The sequence below is a fragment of the Bombus fervidus genome, chromosome 11 (assembly GCF_041682495.2).
Source record: "Bombus fervidus isolate BK054 chromosome 11, iyBomFerv1, whole genome shotgun sequence".
Lineage (NCBI taxonomy): Eukaryota > Metazoa > Arthropoda > Insecta > Hymenoptera > Apidae > Bombus > Bombus fervidus.
In genome coordinates, this window is record NC_091527.1 from 6,447,580 (window position 1) to 6,462,157 (window position 14,578).

Sequence of the window (14,578 nt, forward strand, 5' to 3'; positions counted from 1 at the left end):
CGACGAATATTAAGAAGTAGCTTTGATTTTCTTTCCGCATGATTTTGATATCAAAGGAACTTCTCTTTTTATTCCTCCAGGTTTACTTAGCTCCTGATTTTTCTGCCGAAAATAGGATACCCCTACTACCTTCCCTCATTGAATCATAGCACAGTTACATCGTTATGATACTTGAATAAATTCTTAAAACGTATTGAATCACTTTCTCACTTTGCGATTCTTTCCTGCCAGTTTGATAAGAAATTCATCACCAGCTGGCGTCGACATTTTCCGATAAAGCCAAGTATAATTCATATATCGAAAGAAGATAGGGATTGTGTTATCTGGAATAGAGGACGCACACATTGGTAGAATGGCGTATACGAACGGGACAATTGACCATCATTTACCAGCAACGTGCGCAAATCGTGAATGTTAGCAGCAAGGCCTTTTTTAGATAAGAAATTGATGGAAATTTACGAAGTAGGGCAGGATACGAATCTCTCGAACGTATCGACGATACACCGATTTCTACAAACGGCTGTTGATCTGATTCTCAAATATGTTTTTCTAAAACTAGACGCTGACTTGAAATGTTGATATCAACGAAAGAAGAATTGCTGTTTGACTTGGATCGTCAGGAGTGAAAAAATAGTATTGTCCACTGTAGTTTAGTAATAGATATCGATCGATATGTAGTCGATCGGATCTATCTACCCCACCTCGTGCCACTCCTATCGTCACTGAAAACGATCCTTATGCAATCGAGCCGGCTGGCAGTCAAGGTCGCTCGCATGACGCGCCACGCGATTCTCGCCTCTGCGGCCGCGAAAACCGAGCAACGTCTTTTATGAAACTCACTTCTCACAATCAAGCCAAATCATACGAGCAAATCTAAACAGGAGTTAATCACATAGTCGTTAGTCTGAGACTTAAAGAAACGCATCTTTTAATTTAAAACTGCTACTACGAATTTAACTGCGCGTCACTGTTCCAGTTTCTTAGGCCGCAACCTCGCGTCAGCTTCAACCGAGCAAAGAATTTTTCATAATTTACCAATTAGCAGATTGATAGACTACGGATATTTATGTAAATTCGTATTTTTCCAAAGATAATTAGAAAATAATGGACAGAAAGTTGTTTTGTCCAGCGAATACATATTCTCGGATACTTTACATATTTTTGCATGTTACGTGTCAAATAGTAACATAAAAATTCATGATCTATTCATTAGCATAGAATGAGAACTAGAAATCACGCTACAAGCTATAATAATAATCTTCTTCCTTAAGAATCTTTTTTCAATTTATACGATTCTATCGTATTTTCCTTGAATTTAAAAAACCCTCCAGTAGAAAAACGCGATTGCATCTAAAGCGATCGAAGGTTTGCGGGCAAAGTTTTGAAAATCCTTTCACACTGTACATGTGTATTCTGCCTTGTTGAAACATAGAGAAAAAGGACTACGTATGTAGAAATCCAATTGCCCAATTTTGTATCCGATCACGTGACGAAATTATGATCGATCTGTAGTGCGCGATACGCGTATCTTCGTCGCTGGCTACCGTGTAAATGTTATCTATATCGTTGCATAACGCGTGCGTATTGTTAGCTTCCTATTTGGAAGTCGTAAACACCGATGATATAAGAAACGGAACAAGACGAAACGAGACGAGAGGGAGCCTCGAGATGGAAAAGACCCGTACGTTTCCCCCAAGGCATGATGCGAGTATCGCCTGTTCTCTGGCTGGCCTATAGGCAGGCGAGAAAACTGAAAAATAAAACGATAAGGGAAAAAGAGCGTGGCTGGCTGTATTCCGTTGGACATTGTCGTGTTCCAACGCACCGTGATCGGATCGAGAGAAGTCGTAATCGCGAAATCGCGTAATCGGCTCGAGATCGAAACAGCGTGGTTATCGCGCGACAGCAGCATCACCAGCTGCAGGGAAGTTGATTAATTATCCTCATCACGTTTCTGGTATTTGAACATCTGATCGGAAAATATTCCTGCAAATTAGAGCAACGAGGGATTTAATGCCAGTAATTTTATCATCTTTAGGACTTTGACTTCGGCGAAGTATAAATAAAAAATTGAAATAAAAAATGAGAAATTTGAATGAAGTAATTTATTACGTAATTTGTTATGTATGTTACAGCATTGTAAATAAATTTCATTTGTTTTAAATCGTGTTGAAGAAAGGAAACGGATGAAGGTGGAAATACTATCTGATAAAAATACGTATTAAATAAATCCTTGAAAGTCTTTTTCATAATAAATGTAAATTAACTGGAAAGAATTGCAAATGAAATGTATTAACGCAATATCGTCTCTTAATGGGTTAATCACACAGTAAGCTGTATTTCTGGTTCTCCTTTGCTCTCTCGGCTACGACAAATTTATATTTATCTCCGGCTGATGATAACCACAATTATCACCGATTAGGTATTTATATTGCAATAACTTGACAATCCAAAGAAACTGCATTTATTCCTTTTCCGATCAAACACTTTTAAATATTAATACATACCATTGCAAATTCCCTTTCTTTACAACGGTATAAGGATAACGACTCGACAAACCTTTGAAACATCATTTCAAGCAAATTGAGTGACGATATTATGGCTTTTTTCGAATAGATTCTCAAGTAGAAGGTTGTACATTAGGCTATCTACATTTGTATGTTCAATGCGTTTGCCCACGCGTCAGGATGTACCGAGAGATACTATTCCGACAAGCAGCAGGAAGTCTCGCTTCCCACAGGCTTGTATAGTCAAGAAACTTGAATATCCATTCGAATTGCACGGTAATGTTAGCACTCGGAGATCTAGTCCGCTATCGCGTGTCCACCAGACGTTATGTATCCGCACGTGTAAGTACGTATATGTTCGAAGCGGTGTACTTCCGGCGCGTTTCCTATTCGCCTTTTAAGAAACGGCACTATCACCAATACGGTCACTTTACATCGCTCCATCACGAGATACTACATTCTATTTCGATGAATCTTTAGAATCTTCAGGAAATGCTACTATCACGTGGTAAAATCACTTTGCACCGCTCGATTGCGAAGTTGTAAATTCTACTTCAATAAATCTTTATTACGTATAACCAAATCCTTATGTCGGGATAGTTGAACGCAACATTCTTCCGCGGTTTCCTCGCGAAAGATAAATAAACAACCGCTAACGTCAAACACCAAGAGATTCATCATCACCACTGAAATTCACGAAAGAGATACATTTCTACACAGAGCGTTGCGAAAATATTGTGAGCAAACTTTGATATTACAACGCAAAACTACGAATCAACGGTAACTGAACAGTGATGAATGAACACATAGACGCAATCGACGTCCTCGTTTCCCTCATACATACCCTTTACGAGGATCGATCCTACCAACCGAAACAGCCCCTCCAAAAAGCTCGAGCCTCAAACACCAAACCTACCCTTCGTCCCCAGAACCCGCCTGTCACTTGGAATCTCACAATCCCGTTTGTTTCGATTCCAACGCTACTTCCGCAGCACCGTGACCCCTCTACAACCGAAAGATGCGTCACCTTTGCCACTTGCCGTACCGCTCGGTCAGTCGCTCAGCAGATGTTCCGAAAACTGGCCGCGACTTCTCAATGAAGCGTCGACTGCGCGATAGCCCGCCGTGCCCTGATGCATCGATCGACCCGCGCGTGTATCAGCTACGATGCACAACAGCCCCGTTTTCCGAGCGAGCCCACGATCAATTCGAGACACAGAATTATCCTCGACTCGTAGAGGATCGAAGATGATCTTCGAGCGAACTTTTGGGACGAGACACGCGCTGCTACTTACACTCGAAAGAACGATAAGCGCGACGAACACCGTGGTTCGTTCGCTGGGTGGAATTGCGTTCGTAGAATTGTTACGGGCTGCTGATGGCGAGGGAACCACGCGACCGAGTTTGCGCGCTCGACCGACTTTCTCCCCTTCAACTGACTGCTCTCACTTTCGTTCGGGGTCGCGCCAACTGACACTGCTGAACAAGAGCAGTATCGACGACCGCGAGAGGAACGCGGCTAACGGAGGACGAGCCGCGAGATACGCAAGTCGCGCAAGCGCCGCGACGCCACGCGCCCTGCTGCCCTAACATTCGGACATCGGAGCTTTCACTCTCTGAGTATGGGCAACCCACTTTTTTCGACTGCTCGTTAGCTCCCCCAACCCAACCACCTACGCGATTTTCTGGGTGCTTCAATCGATGTATTACAGGGAACTGTGAAATTTTTTACATTCAGAGGAGTGCGATGTGTTTCGAAAAGAATGGAAAGTTCCGAAATATTTCGAATTTGGCAAATAGAATTCAGAAACATGAGAATTTAGTGGCTGGAAATTTTTCCGAGAAATTCTAAGTTGGGAGAAATTTCTGTTCCAATGTCGAATCGAAATGTCGTTCCCGTCTCAAATAAAGCTAAGCAAATAGAATCGAGAAACGTAGAAACTCGGTACATAGAATTTACTTCAAAACGAATAGAAAGTTCCTGTTTCGAGCGATAACAGAGAAACTCCAAGTTTAAAATACATGGAATTTGAAAACGTTGAAATTCGGTATTTGGAATTTTTGGGGAAATTCTGATACAGAGAAATATAGGGGAGATTCGTTTGAATTGAATGGTGGTAACGGTTGCACAAATGCACTTTTCTCGGGATAATAAAGAAGACTTCACAGGGATGGAAAATTGAAATTCCGCGTTGAAGACCACTTTCATCTTTGCTTTAAAAGAGCTGACCTTCTAGCGTGACAAGACCCGCGAAGATCGATGAAAAATAGTAGAGCGAGAAAGTGTCACCGCAGGTTTACAAAAAAAACTTATCCTTCTCTTTCATCCTCGAAAAGAGCTTCGATAATATGTACTCCGAATCGTAAAGAACTGATAGTGTTTCGTAAAAATGTTGGCTCGTTTTTAGATATCGTATGCACAACGCGTAAAAAATTAATCGTTCTTTCATAAGAACAGCTTAAAAAGAGTTAAACTCGCGACGCGTATATCGCTCATTTCATAATTACGATATGGCTTGCGCCTCGGGCTTACGATATTCCGAGTTACGAAACGTAAATTGGCGCGTTCAAAAAATTTGGCACGTCGCGAATCGCGCACGCTTTTCTGCCTGCATAAACAAATTTCTTGTCCACTCAGCAATAATACCGATGCAACGAACGTCATATTATTCGTTTCGTTTAAACACGAGGTTCTTCGCTCACCGTTTATCTGCGATAAAAGTTTCCTTTCCGCGACTTAAAGCGTGTCTCATAACCGCATCGATTTCGAATTTTCCGCGACGATAAAACCGACGCGACAGAAATCGGGCAGATACTCCGGGGAGCGATAAACCGCAAACCACATCCAGAAGCAAGCAGCAGAATGCTCAGCAAAAAGAGAAGAGGGAAGAATGAAATCTGGTTTATCTCGCACAATTGAACTAATATTCGTAAAATTCTGTATTATTCGTGAAATCTTACAAATCATCTTTATTAATAAATATTTTCACATGTTTGCTAACGAAACAGATGAAAGAGTAAATTGTATAAATTTTAAGTAAAAAAAAAAAAAAGAAAAAATAGAATCTACAGCCTGTAAATTGTAACTTAACAATTTGCTAATATTACCGATTAGTGGATTATCGTGAAAAAGTTTCACGATAAGGAAAATTCCGAAAAGGAAGAGAATTAGACGAATAGAAGTAAGGACGAGATTCGTCCAGATGGCAAGCTCGTATCGACTAAAGCAAGGAGGAGCCAGTAAGGGAAGACGAAGGGTGTCAGGAACCTCTTTATATGGGCCACGAGATCCGGCTTGCCCCACGATCATTTTACTCCTTCGAGGGACGGACTAGTTCAACGCGTGTTACGGTAGAAGAGAAGGGTGAGACGCGCGAAGGGGATGCCACTGACTCGAAATTACCGTGAGGGATAAATACGGAAGACGAAGGAAGAAACGGTAGCCGTTTTATTTGTTTTCCGATAGAGAAACTACTGAATGCCAACGTGCCTCTTTGTTTGACTGGTTACACAGACTTTTTATGATTCTTCTACCTCTTTTATTCATTGTTTATCTTCTCAATAGATGATTCGTAATTGTAAAAAATCGTTTTACTATTCTTATCCTCAAATAAACCGTCCTACCTACCGTTCCAAAATTACATTTTTCTAGTCTTTTCTCCTCCGTTCGATATAAAATATGGAATCATTACTTTGTAACAGCCTGTACAATTTTACCTAAAAGATAAAAACACGGCGAACGTATTTCAACGTATCTGGAAAAACGAAAGAACGTTATATGGATAACAAATTTCTTAAATAATCAGGCACCGTCATGTTTAAATTAATGTTACGATGTACTGGTACGATGTAGTAATGCGATGAGCAAAAGTCGCGTAGTTCATTGCCAGAGCTCACATGAACGCCACGTTGCGTCACAATTATCGCCGGTTGCCACTAACGAAAGCTGTTCTACGCTTCGCGGAAAAACAACTAGAGCTTGTGCGTATCACGCACCTGGAATTCGCTCGAAAAGTAACGTACGCATTAATCACAAGTCACCGTACCAATCTCCCGATATCCGAAAATCTGACGCAAACGTCAGAAGATGTTGCTCTCTATAGTTCTCCATAGCTATGTCAGGGCAAGAAGAGAAAAAAGGTGGATTTAACGGGCTGAAATCCTTGATTCTCGCGATAAATTCGCCTCGTAAAACGTACAGCACGGAGAAATCAGTGATAGTCAGAAGTATCTTCCGTAAACGAAAGGGGGGGAAACAACGGACGAAATGGACATCAGATTCTGGTCGATAAATGAGATCTGTCTGCATGCAAGCGTGAGAAAAACATGCGGAGCACTTACCTTGCGTGATTAGCGGCGCGATCGCTTGGTCTAGCTAAAAGAGTTCGCTGAACGAAAAACGCGTAATCTGATGGCGGAGATAAATTGAAGATATTAAGAGGCGAGCGGAACTTGACTTCTTTCATTACGAACACGCGATACTTCTTTCGTCACTCGAAAAAAATCACACGTTTCGCTTTCGTCATTGATCGAGGTATATCAACGTTTAAATTCCATTTAATACTCCTCCATCTCTCAGGTATAAATTTATCGAGGGAAATTCTTGCGTAAGATAAAACCGCAAATCATACACGTATAAATAGCATGCGACACAAAAATAAGCGGGATGGAAGATACTCTGTGCGACAATTATACTGATGGACATGAACGACGAAAGATCGATTAGTCCTACCTTAGAACGTAATTCACGCAGACGACGGAAAGTGGTTTTTGCTGTTTGGTGCAGTGGATCAGGGTGGCTTGTGTCACGACCCACGCGTAGCCTCCTCGTTTTCCAAGAAATCTGTAGGCCACTGTCTCACACTGACCCTTGCTGAACACTGAAACAACGCGAAATTGGGATATCAGTGATGTTGCGAAGTCTCGTGAATCTCTTGCAAGGACTCATGCTACATCATGCTATATAACTGCGCGACGTGCGGATACTGCGTACGCAAAGATTCCTGTATGACGAAATTTTCGCGCTAGAATTGCCAATCCTTCCCCACTTCCAATTTCTCGCACGTATTGGGTTGAACGTGAAATTCTGATCGAATAGGATGAGGTAATAGTGAATGTAATTATAGTCACATGGGTAGCTACAACTACGGAAAATCCCATAATTTCTTGATATCAGTGACCTTATCGAGATCGTTTATACGACAAGGAGAATTTTTTCCACGCTATCGCTACTTTCCGAGAAACCGATCAGGATTACTTGAAATTTGCACCGTAAATTTTTATACCACTCATGGGTCGGCTTATCGAGGTTTATGTGTGGTCTGAATGGTTCCTCGAAGGTTCCATTATCGCGATTCGCAGGAAGGACGGAACGCATGTGTCACTGATCCCTTCGCGTAAATCAAGGGACGAGAGACGAAATTATCGTGGTCCGAACACAACGATGCAGAATCTCGAGGACATAGAAAGATTAAATATATATGTACATAAATACGTACGATAAAACAATGAAGTTGTTAAAAAAGATTGCATTGTTTAATAGAAGAAAAATAAAAGGAAGCTTGAGCGTTATATGATAACACGTCAGTATGTTTTGATCAGAAGAATCATTTTGTATGTTATCTTAAGATAACAAAAAGCTAAATCACGTACAAACAGTTATTGTCCTAGCTACCAATTAAATGTAGTGACTCGTAAAATATGTTAGCTCCTGAAATCTTGTTAAGAGGATCGCTGCCCTTGAAATGGTTCTTTTTACGGTGTCGTTCACCCGACCCGACTTGCCCATACCAACCGACACTCTCTTCCCGCCCAACGCCTACGACTCAACCTTTTTTCCACGGCAGCCACATCGATCGGTGCCAGCGCATGACTTTCTTCCGTATTAGATGCATAACGTTAGGACGAGAAGGGATCAGAAGAGATTCTGCTCGAAACGAGATCACAAGCAAGATTTAAATCCCATCGTATAAGCGTAATTTAAAAAACGAATTCTCTTTTTACTTTTAAAGTATTAAAACATTTTTAAAAGTGTTATCCAAATGTTATCGAATGTCATTTGCTATCTCTTTAAAATTTATATTTCGATTAATACGATTGATCAAGTCACGAATTGAAATTCTTTGTGCACGCAGGCAAATAAAACATTTGCAGCCCGCTCCTGAAATAGCGAGTGGGTCGTGAACGATCGCGTTTATTCAAATGACTGTCAATTGGCTTCTACTCACGTGATTTAAAACATTTATCCAGAGCCAAATTATCGAGGGCGTGATAGAACTCGAAAACAGATTGTCCCACTAACTCTTCGCTGTTCCAACCCAGATATTCAGCCAATCTAACGTATGAAATAAAAAAAAAAAGGCATACACAAAATATTTTTTTACACTCGAACATCGCTTTATTATCCATAACTTTCATAATCTGTAAACGTACTCACTTTTCGTCAGTGTATGTGAACTTCATACTGAGGCTGTGCTTCGAGAGGAAAGTGTGCCGTCCCAACGGTATCTCTATATTGCTGGGATGCGGTATGGGACATCCTAGTAGCACCAACGAGGCTCCAGTGTCTCGTTCATTTCCATCATCGTCGCTTTCGTGTTCCGCATCGCTAGTTTCCGATGAATTCGACACTGGATTGCGGATATATGTTAACCTACCGGTACAATGAATCACCTGACAAAAGAAAACATTGCGTAATCGATATGTACATACTGTTATATTTTTTTACACATCATACAGCAACTGATTAAATTTATGTACCGTTGGAAAAAGCGATTTACCTTGTAGGAAGCGCTCTTTAGATTGACCTTCCTCCCTTTGCTGGTCAGTGTGCATTTAAGCCGTAGAAAAAAACTACAAGCACGCTTGTCACTTTTCTCAGCCGGTTTCGAGGACAGGCATTCCCGCAATTCGTCGTGATCGCATGGGTGACTGTACTCGTACACGCTCTGACCCATCATGTCCATCTAAAACGAACAAAAACAGATTCCCTTAAAAAATCGGCTCTCTTTCCTTCTTTTCCATCGTTGGCAAATGTTTTTTCGTATCGGACAAACGCACCTGAGAAACACCAAGGTAATCACTGACATTCTCTGACAGATAGATCATGTTACCATCGTTGGATAGCACCAACATGAACCCGTTTAGAGCTCTGGAGAATAATTCGTCCATGTGATTCAATGTTTCGGATTTGGTCAGTGTACCTGGAACTAAAGGAATAACGAGAGGATAGATTGATATTGAAGATTGAAACGTTGTGAGTAAAGAAAATGTTGTTGAACTCAATGTAAACACTTACAGGAATCAACCACTGAGCGCACTTTGAGATACGCGATTGCTAGTCTCATAACACTGGCCTTATCTAAGTGAGATGCCTGTTCCGATGGCAATGGAAGAGCAGCAGCTAGATCCGAGAAAATGTCAGTCTCTTTGCTCCGACGGTATCGTGCAGCATCACGAGACTTTTCCTTCCTTTTCTCGTTACACCTACAGCACAAACATATGTTGTATTCTTAATGCAATCTCGTGTCTCGTTAACCCCCTGCTATTCTCACAATCACGTTCTTTTACATATTTTGTTCTCAAATTCTGAAATACTCTGCTCTGCTCGTGTTCTATGAAATTTTGCATTATTGCACGCTAAAACCAAATATTTAAACACACTTTATTCGTTATCTATGTCTTAATAATATCTGTCGAAATATAATTTCCATTTAGAAGAATGATCAAACAGTCCCAAGGAGGACAACAGGATTAAACCTTCGTCTGAAAAGACCCTCGCGCAAAGTTGCCCAAGTACTTTCGCAATTTCGCTAGCTACTTTCGAATTAAACGTGAGAAATACCTGGTAGAATAATTTTTTCAATTCTCTGTTACGTAACTTTGACACGATTGAATGACTGTAAGATTATAAGAATAACAAGCACGATACTGCATGAAGTATCGTGGGTCCTAACGAGACGGCAGAAGTACGTTAACGTTCAATCACAGATTTACACCTACTGTGTCACTCGAAATTTGACGTCAATATGACTGATAATTATCGACCATCTGTTACTTACAATTTCGTGCCTTTTAATTGACTATAACAAATCGAGTATATATATATATATATATATTTATATATATATTAAATATAATATATATATATGGAACGACGTAAATAACAGGAAGAAGGTGAGATTTACATCAAATACACGTTTTGTCACGTCTCGACTATCTCAAATGGTTGTTATCTCTTGTACGAAGTGACCTTCGAACAGTGTTCTTCTCTCCATTCCTTGAAAATGCTATTATAGTCGTGCCATCCACAGTTTTCTTTGCTACTACGTATATACCCTTCGAAACGATAAGCCTCTTATCGATGTCTCTAGACATGAAAATTCTTTCAGAATGTCCTGGATACTTGTACGGCCATACCATCATGGAACGAAACGACCGCATTTTTCCAATCCCACGCATATTTCACTTAATTGGAAGTTCATCGTTTAATCTTCGTTATGGTCATTAGACTGAGCATATTTATACAACTTCGAACACGTTTTGTAACGTAACGGTAACGCTGATTAAACAGAATTACGGAACTTTAAAGCTGTTTCCTTGCAAAAGTAGAAACAAAGAACGCGACGTATTCCGTTCTTTGTATATTCTGCATATATTTTTGCATATTACATGCATTCTGCGTATGTAAATTTCCTACAAATACATAAAAATTCACAGTCTACTGAGCAAAAACAAACATAGGGATTATCGTAAAAGCTGCAATAAAATCCTCCAGAGAGAAACCTATCTATAAGCTACCTTATAGCACCATTCATTGATTTTTGAGTGATCGAAAGAAAGATAACTTATTCCTTTGAATATTCATGTATGCACTACGTTATTAGGACGAACGAACAACAAAGACGCCATTCGAATATATTTACACTTGCAATCCTTACAATCCTTGCAATCCCAAACCCTATACCTACCATACCATAGGGGCAAACAGATAAGGAACGAAACTTCGAACCTCCGTTGCCCGGTGAACCGAGCACTTACAAATAATCCTCGAGCAGCTGTTCGTCCTCGTTGTACTCGTATTGGTAATACTTGTTTGGCAAATCCTCGTACAAGCACGGTGGCAGGACGTTTTGCCCATACGAGTAAGTGGTGTCGTACAAAGGGCAACGATCGCTTTCTGGACACTGAAGCCATCGTTCTTCGGTGCAAAAAGCAAACGGTTGAGAGAAGTAGCCACAGAATTGTCCACCGAGCCAATCCATACACGGTAGATCACTGGACGAAACATCCATCGACGAAAATCCAGGCTGTTCAAATTGTTTGTCGTTCGTCAAGGAACCTGGATAGGGACCGTATCTCGTTGCTTTTACGCGACGACGAAAGTTCGACGAACTGCTCGGCCGATAAACTCGTAATGAGCAATTCGTCTGTGGCTTATCGGATTCGAAACATAGAGCCAAATCTTCGACATCCACCGGACCCAGCTGGCAATTCTTAGCGCCTTTAGGAGGAATATTTTGCGCGCAGTCTCGAAGCTGGCTACATTGAGACTGTAGTTGAGGTTGCAATTGCTCGATAGGGATCGACGATTCCATGCATGGTAGGGAAACTTGATAAGCAAGCGTTCCAACGTCCGCAGAGCGGGATTCGAACGGATTCTTGCCTTGGTCATTGTAAGAACTGTCCACGCAGGGATTAAGAGGATGATGATGATCGTCAGGGGGTTGAATCTGTGCACAAGCGAATTGGCAAGACAGTAAGGTGGATTGATCGTCATAGAAACTCGCGTTGTCTGACTGTCTGGCGATCCAATCGGAGCAACGACCGGGTTCATTATCGGCCAGCGTATCGATCGGCTGGACACGTGACGCGATCATCGCGCTCGATCGTTTCCGTGTCCCTTAAGAAGCAACCGGTTCGACGAGAAGAATGTGGCCAATGAAGGAAGGATGGATCGTTTGACTTATCCAGATTTTTACGATGCTCGAAACGCCGGCGCCGAGTGTCGTCGTAGCCCTCTTCTTCTTCACCGTTACTCGTTACGTCGACAACCAAGAGACGACAAATAAAACTTTGGCCCGATTTTGCTTCCCCCTCTCTATGGTGTGCACCTTCTTTTTCTTCCTTTCTCTGCAACTCCTCCTCCTATGGCGTGATCTTTTTTTATCATCAACCGCTTGCTGCTGTAACTGGCCACGCGTGTTCCTTTCTTCGATTCTTTCTTTTTCTATGACGTTCCACGAGACTGGCCCCGGATGAACCACTGCTCTCGTTCGTCTTTCCTCTTCTTCTAAATTCTTGTAACTTCTGTTAGGTTCCCTCGCTTAAATTGACTTTCTTTCCTTTCGTTTTTACAAATTTCTTTTCGTTTCGAAAACGTCTTACACGGACAAACTATTTTCAAATAGATAATACACGTATGGTCGGTTAAAACTCACGAGATCATACACGTGTCGCATTTGGTATAACCGTAACATTCTCAATCCCACGGAAGACTATCCCTATGGACGATTGCACTCAAGCGACATTCTCGTGGTTCGTCTAGAAACTTACTTAGAAATCGCTCGCAGCAAGATCGAATTTTCACTGAGTCGACTGTTCACGCGATACTAGACCCGAGAATACAAAACCTTGTTGTCTTGCACAGTTGGAACGATGGCTATCTTCCGGCGATAACGATACTACCTATCGCGATACACCAGTTTCCCTCGATTTCGTTCTCCAACGAATCAGAGCTAATCTTCCAATTACGTTAATCTCCCTTCTACAAACGGTCGACGATCAAAAAATCGACCGATTTTGACTAAAAATGTTCGACGTTTACTTTGATATCGAATGAATCGCACAACAAGATAGTATATTAGATTAAAACGCATTACGCATTGAAACATCTGCTAGAAGAAAACACACATACTTGTAAATTCTGCATTCTTAAAATTAGACACTCATAAAATCATCATTTCGACCTATTTTCACACGTACAATAAGTTACTACCGATTGTCCGTTCTTATCAACTCGGGAACTAACCAAGTTCAAGTATATTTGATACGAGTTTTCAAATGTAATTTTCTTAAAAACTGATCGTTATACGAAAAAATGTTATTCTATATTTTCAACTTATTTTTATCACGATTTTAAAAGCATTCTGTATATTTTTGTTCTTGATATAAATCGACCGAGTTTATTGTAAGCATTGGTCGAATAAATCAGATCGAATTAAAATAGTCAATCATCCGGATAGAGGCATATATTCTCCGCGCTTTCACGATTTTACAACGCGGTAGATCGTCGTAGATCTAGTAGAGGAATGGGTATCACGTGCCGATCTACAACACGCTACGACAATTGGCCTTGATCGACGAAACTATGGCTCCCGCAAATGCGGAAATGATATCTGATTCTGAGTAGTTAATTATTAACACATTATTCATGTGCAATATGCATTTACAATAACTATTGTTGATTGCAAATGTTCGAAGAAATGTAAAGAAGCATGTAACGGCAGCTTTCTGATTAATGTATAAGATCTATTTCAAACATTTCGTAAGTGCGTGTTAGCAAAACAAAAGCTTTGAAAGTCGATCAAGAAAAGTACATGTTACATAATTTGTCTGCTTGGATCTACACAGAGATCAGTCGCTTACGACTGATCCCTACTAACAGAATCGCTTAGAACCGAAACGACTGCACACGTTAACATAGAGAATAAATTTCTATATTGTATTATTAAATTGTGTATTGTAATAATTGCCGAAATATAAAATTATATAGAATATATTGTTCAAATTATTCGCGTATCGTTCAACTATCTCTGTGTATTACCAATAGTACACGTATTACCAAATGATTAAGAATCATAGGGAAATTTTTCGAAAATTATCAAACTAATATTATTATCGAAAAGATCGTAAATCGATCGATAAAGAAAATTGGTTTCTGAATGTTACGTCCTTTCGGTCAGAATTAATTTTCTGAGCGTTAGTTAACGAACGATTAAAAACGAATATAGACCTATCTTACTCAACGATACATAGATATTTTTCGCTGTACTTAATTATTTCGATTCGAG

At 40.5% G+C, this 14,578-nt stretch overlaps 1 protein-coding gene across 2 annotated transcripts in view; it reads right to left on the reverse strand.

The window, feature by feature from the left end:
* Window positions 1–14,578, reverse strand: part of Sima (HIF-1 transcription factor component sima) — a 37,820-nt gene that overhangs the window by 20,761 nt on the left and 2,481 nt on the right. Inside the window, exons 1-7 of one of the 2 annotated variants that reach the window (XM_072012312.1) lie at window positions 11,547–13,121; window positions 9,805–9,992; window positions 9,567–9,715; window positions 9,287–9,472; window positions 8,944–9,179; window positions 8,735–8,841; window positions 7,240–7,387 (exon numbers count right to left, since the gene is read on the reverse strand). In XM_072012312.1, coding sequence (XP_071868413.1) covers window positions 7,240–7,387; window positions 8,735–8,841; window positions 8,944–9,179; window positions 9,287–9,472; window positions 9,567–9,715; window positions 9,805–9,992; window positions 11,547–12,385 — 1,853 coding nt within the window. In that variant the 5' untranslated portion in view covers window positions 12,386–13,121. Of the gene's footprint in view, window positions 1–7,239; window positions 7,388–8,734; window positions 8,842–8,943; window positions 9,180–9,286; window positions 9,473–9,566; window positions 9,716–9,804; window positions 9,993–11,546; window positions 13,122–14,578 lie in introns of those variants that run through there. The other variant, XM_072012313.1, reaches the window with a different exon arrangement.